This window comes from Xiphias gladius, chromosome 3 (assembly GCF_016859285.1).
Source record: "Xiphias gladius isolate SHS-SW01 ecotype Sanya breed wild chromosome 3, ASM1685928v1, whole genome shotgun sequence".
Lineage (NCBI taxonomy): Eukaryota > Metazoa > Chordata > Actinopteri > Istiophoriformes > Xiphiidae > Xiphias > Xiphias gladius.
In genome coordinates, this window is record NC_053402.1 from 8,724,535 (window position 1) to 8,727,030 (window position 2,496).

Here is a 2,496-nt window from a genome sequence, read left to right on the forward strand (position 1 = left end):
CTTTTCTGGCTCACAACTTTACTGTTTTAGTTCACGCTCACTGTTCTCATCAACCTTGTTTTCAGCAGCAGCAGGTAACTGTTTTCAGTGAAAAAGCTTTGCTAAACCAATTGTATGCTACATGTCCAAAGTTAGCTACTAGCTTGTGAACATAGTGGAGAATTTAGCAGCTAAAGAGCCAGATATTTCCCTTGGGAGCTAGTGAGATAAAACAGAGCTAAAAGTGTAGGGATTATTGGGCTTGCATTCACCAGCAGGTCTTAAGCATAAACATGATAGAATTTGTAAATATGCAATTATTCCTCTTAGTCAAAACTGCAAAAGAACACTCCATATACAGTATGCTGTTGGAGATGCTCCACAATCAGATGAGAATACAAAGCAATCTGTCAGGTTGCTTGTGATGTGAACACACACAGATCGCACAGGTATTCTCCCAGATACACTACATGTTTTTAGATGGATTTATTGCTGAATGTGGTCTGTAGTTCTTTTAGGGTGAGATAGCCTCTTTTACAGGGCTCAGCGGGCATTGACGAAGACCTGCACATGGCACAAGCCACAGGCCAGGCCGGGTAGCTACCACAAGTGGCTGCCTCAGGTACATCATCCACCTCTTGGCTATCAGAGCATATCTGAGTAAGACCGGGAGGATGAGGAGAGGGTGGAGCAGGAGTGCACACCCAGGAAGGAAGTAGCAGTGGGAGGATAAGAAAAGGTAAGCTCTTGTGTTCATCTGAAACCTCTTCCACTTCTACATCCATGCACTTTTCACCTTTCTTGTCCTCTTCATCTTCCTGTCCGATGCCAAAACCAGAGTCTGGGCTCTGTGGCTCCCTTTGCAAGCTCTCATAACCACGAGAAGAGGTGAAGGAAGAGCAGATGGAAAGGTGAAAGTTGTGTTTGTTGTGCAGGTTGTTGAAATCATCCTGATAGGTGAAGTAGGCAGGATTGGCGTCAGTTTGAGCTAAGCTGCTGGACATGAAGTAGCCAATGTTAGAGAAGCAGGATGAAGAGGAGGAATTATCGACAACCCCGCTAGTGTCTGAGCCAGCAAAGGGGTAACTCGTGAAGTGAAGCAGAGCGCTGGTGGAGCTTGAGGAGGGAGAGGTGGAGGGGACCGCATCCCAGCTTTCACACACCTCCACTAGGGAGATGTGGTCACATGGCTGAGCCGTGAAGAATGATTCAGAAGCTGACAGTGGATTCAGCCATTTCTAGGGGAAAAGAGAAAGAGATTTAGACTAGAAAATACACCTGAAGACACAATAGTAGAGTTTATTATATAAGTATACTACAGCAATTTAGTATTGTTATTCCATAACACTGGGGTACTCACTCAAGGCAGATTTTTCAAAAAGCATTGTCAAAATTGAAGCAGCAAGGACTGATATCCTAATCTTCATTCTCTATCATGGGTCAAGCTTTAAAATTGTGTCGAATGGAACAAATAACATCTTTTCCTTATCCCCTCCCTGTCTGGTAAATGGCCACATCTTTCAAATGACACACTTACCTTTTGTAACACAGGCTTTCTGTTAAAAATTAGTAGTCTACAAGCCCAAGCTGAATTAACCCTAATGACATCATCAGAGTTATTTTCTCAGACCGTACACCCTCATCCAGAGCCATGGATGACATTATGTAAGTGTTTTCGCAAGCTGAGTAGTACTAGTCAAGAGTAGTGATGATAAGGATTTTTTTATTACAATTTAAAAGATCCAATTTTTAATGTGTAGGATAAGTTTGTTGAATTATCAGGCATATCTATGTAGTAGACAAGAATGAACATATAGATAATAAAATTGGCCCAAGCATTGAGCCCTGGGGTACTCCACCTGGGACAGGGGAGACATGGTTTCCATTAGAAACAAAAAAATCTTCCTGGCGTCCCAGATATCCCAACCCACCAACAAACAACAGCATAAGTTTGGCAAGTGCCCCAAAATGCCGTATGACTGCAATTGCTTCATAACATCAATTACGTGCTTATTATTGTAACTATGAACATGAGCCTTTCAACCTAAAGTGTGACGTTTCCCTAACCTTAACAAATTACTTTATTTAACCTAAAAACATGATCTTTTACCTAAACTTAACCAAACCTTGACCATAGCATTGTCACATCATAAATCAATCTATAAAAGATAGATAAAGATCTATTTTTCAGCAGTGATTGGTAACAGTTTTGGAAGGCACATTGTTGTTCTGCTGATAAGGGTGTCGGATCTGAAAACACTTCCATGTGTTATTCTAGAGGGCCTGGATAAACAAATATTTTGTCGTTTCATTTGGAAGGCTTGTGGTTGCCCTTATGATGGCAAAGTTTTGCAGTGACAAGCCTATGAAAGGGCTGCTCATCATCTAACTGTAGTGCTTTTAACAATTACATCAGACCCCTTGTTCAGTAGCAAAAGTTAAGATATAGCTTTTGCACAAGGTCGTTAATTAGTTATGGTCAGTGGTGCGGATACTTGTTGTACCTGAATATTGATT

At 41.5% G+C, this 2,496-nt stretch overlaps 1 protein-coding gene across 2 annotated transcripts in view; it reads right to left on the reverse strand.

Moving 5' to 3' along the window:
• The window catches only part of il2rb (interleukin 2 receptor, beta), an 8,252-nt gene continuing 5,756 nt past the window's right edge, over positions 1–2,496 (reverse strand). For both annotated transcript variants that reach the window (XM_040119391.1, XM_040119382.1), the window contains exon 9: positions 1–1,217. In XM_040119391.1, the coding sequence (XP_039975325.1) occupies positions 456–1,217 (762 nt within the window). In that variant the 3' untranslated portion in view covers positions 1–455. The remainder of the gene's footprint in view (positions 1,218–2,496) is intronic.